This window comes from Saprolegnia parasitica (genome assembly GCF_000151545.1).
Source record: "Saprolegnia parasitica CBS 223.65 unplaced genomic scaffold supercont2.553, whole genome shotgun sequence".
In the NCBI taxonomy this organism is placed as follows: Eukaryota; Oomycota; class Saprolegniomycetes; order Saprolegniales; family Saprolegniaceae; genus Saprolegnia; species Saprolegnia parasitica.
The window spans coordinates 3,672-5,815 of record NW_012156947.1 but is presented as its reverse complement, the minus strand read 5'-3'; the positions used below and the strand labels follow the sequence as shown (position 1 = coordinate 5,815).

General features: G+C 59.0%; 2 protein-coding genes across 2 annotated transcripts in view; both read right to left on the bottom strand.

The window, feature by feature from the left end:
* Window positions 1-12: 12 nt before the first annotated feature.
* SPRG_17301 (hypothetical protein) lies at window positions 13-1,515 on the bottom strand (the record flags this gene model as incomplete). Its single annotated transcript, XM_012356701.1, has 1 exon — window positions 13-1,515. A coding segment is annotated over one exon (1,503 nt), but the record flags the coding sequence as incomplete, so codon positions are not given.
* Window positions 1,516-1,897: 382 nt separating this feature from the next.
* SPRG_21897 (hypothetical protein) overlaps window positions 1,898-2,144 on the bottom strand; it is a gene marked incomplete at both ends in the record, with an annotated part of 2,608 nt that continues 2,361 nt past the window's right edge. The window contains one exon of the mRNA XM_012356700.1: window positions 1,898-2,122. Coding sequence (XP_012212090.1) covers window positions 1,898-2,122 — 225 coding nt within the window. The remainder of the gene's footprint in view (window positions 2,123-2,144) is intronic.

Genomic DNA, 2,144 nt, shown 5'->3' with positions numbered 1-2,144 from the left:
GCCGCGCCGCACATGCAGCAGGAGGTCCCGTGAGAGCTGTTTCGCAACGCCGTCCGCCATGGCTTCCTCGCGCATCTCGTCGCGCTGGTGCACGAGGAAGGCCCAGATCGCATGCGAGAAGCTCGATGCTGGCGACACGCACGACGGCGCATACGCTGTAAAGTGCACACGGTCGGTCAGTGTGGTTGGCTGCAGCAGCGACGGGCGTGGCGAGATGTCGATGGACGTGAACGTACGTTCGACTTGAGAGCGCAGGAACGGCCCTGAGGCTTGCGGTGAGAGCGAGCCGTACTCAACCTCCTGAAAGAAGCCGGTGGTGCTGTAGGCTGTGGGCGAGACCCATGCCGTTGGGTCTGGGAAATCACGCGAGACGGGCGGATCGGTGGTCACAAAGTCTTGGGCGTCGAACGGGTCGTAGCTCGCACCTTGCTGTCGACCGTGAACGCCTTGCTTGACGTCGGCTGGCTTGTAAATGTCGACAATCGACGGCTCGTCCGTGTCCTCGTCGCGATATGCTGGCGCAGAGTACTGTGCCACTTGAGGCGGTGATACATCGAGAGACGTGAGCTGATTGATGTTGGTCAGTCGACCATCGCTGGTTTGGCTCGGTGGTCGCGCCACGGGCTGCATTATTGCTGGCAGCGTCGGTGGTGACGGAACGGTGGACGGCGACGGAATCGCTGGGGGTGGTAGTGCAATGCTCAGAGCCAGTCCAGTATGACCTTGGACAAAGGGCTCGAGCGGAACTGGGATACAAAACAAGTCATTGTGCTTCGACGTGATTGAAATGCCAGACACGGTCGGTGCGTCACTGCCTTCGTCAGGCTTGGGCGCCGGGAGGGAGCTGCCTTGCACGGGCAACATAACGTCATGACCCGAGAGCTTGTCACGCACGACGGCGACGGTGCACGCGGTGGTGACGGTATTGATAATGTTGGTAAACCAGAGACTGACGACGTACGCTCCAAACCAAATGCCCAGCGCTGCGGCCATCGTTCCGACGCTGACGTCGTACTTGCCGTCGGTCGTCGTGTGGATAGGTGTCGTCGTCGTCCTCTCTGGCGTGTAGATCTGGTGCCACCCGAGCGTGAAGAGGAAGAAAATGAGCTCCAAGATGTACTTGACCGTCCACGCCTTCCAGCCGTAAAAGTAGACCATAAGGCTCAGCACAAGGCAAACGCTCGCTGTCGTCGGCCGCTTTGGGTCCGTCTCGATGATCGTCTTGCGCTCGTACACGTTGCGCAGGTGCACGTCGATGCGGCACAAGAAGCCGATCGTACGACTCGTGTAGTGGTTCAGGCGTGCGCGGTAGGTCGCCCACGACCGGCCATGGCCGCAGCGAAGGATGTACGTGGCGAGCCAGAACGGGTACGCGCAGAACCAGACGACGCAGAGCGCTGGAAAGGCGTAGTAGAGCGCTTGCTGGTAGGCGAAGGTGGCGGCGACGAAGAGCACAAGCCGGCGGCGCGACTTGTGGCCGCCGAGTCGCCACCGGCCGTCGGTGTTCCGCCACATTACAATTCAGCACACGGTCTCGCCAATCCGCCGTCTCGGATTGGCTGAAATAGCAATTTCGTGACGAGACCGGCCGCGAACTCTCATCATCTCATTACCTGTCATAATACATATGTCAATATAGCCAAAACATAATAGGAAACAGTCTCCAGACCTTTGACATTAGATACCCTTATCTACTGATATACGTAACGTGGCGCACGGAGGCAGTGCCATGGAGCTCGCTCAGAACTAAATCGAAAAGTAGACCTGTACACGCTACAAGTACGCCTTAATCGCACACGCAAATCGCTGATCGGCTTGGGCCAACAGGATGACTTTCATCACCTCGAAAATGCGCCGCCTTCCAACACCAAAAACATCACGAATCAATACGTAAACCTTAGTCGAGTGCCATGAGCACCTGCGCCATGCTCGGCCGCTTGGACGGGTCGTCGCGGAAGCACTGCGTCACAAGGTCTTGTAGATGCAGCGGAATCGCCGTTGACAACGCCAGTCGGTCGCCTGACAAGACGCGCGCCGCCGCCTCGGCCCCGCTCAGACCTGCAAACGGACCCACGCCGTGGTACGTCTCCCAGATCAGGACGCCGAACGAGTAGACGTCCGACTGGTACGAAAACGCATGCGGC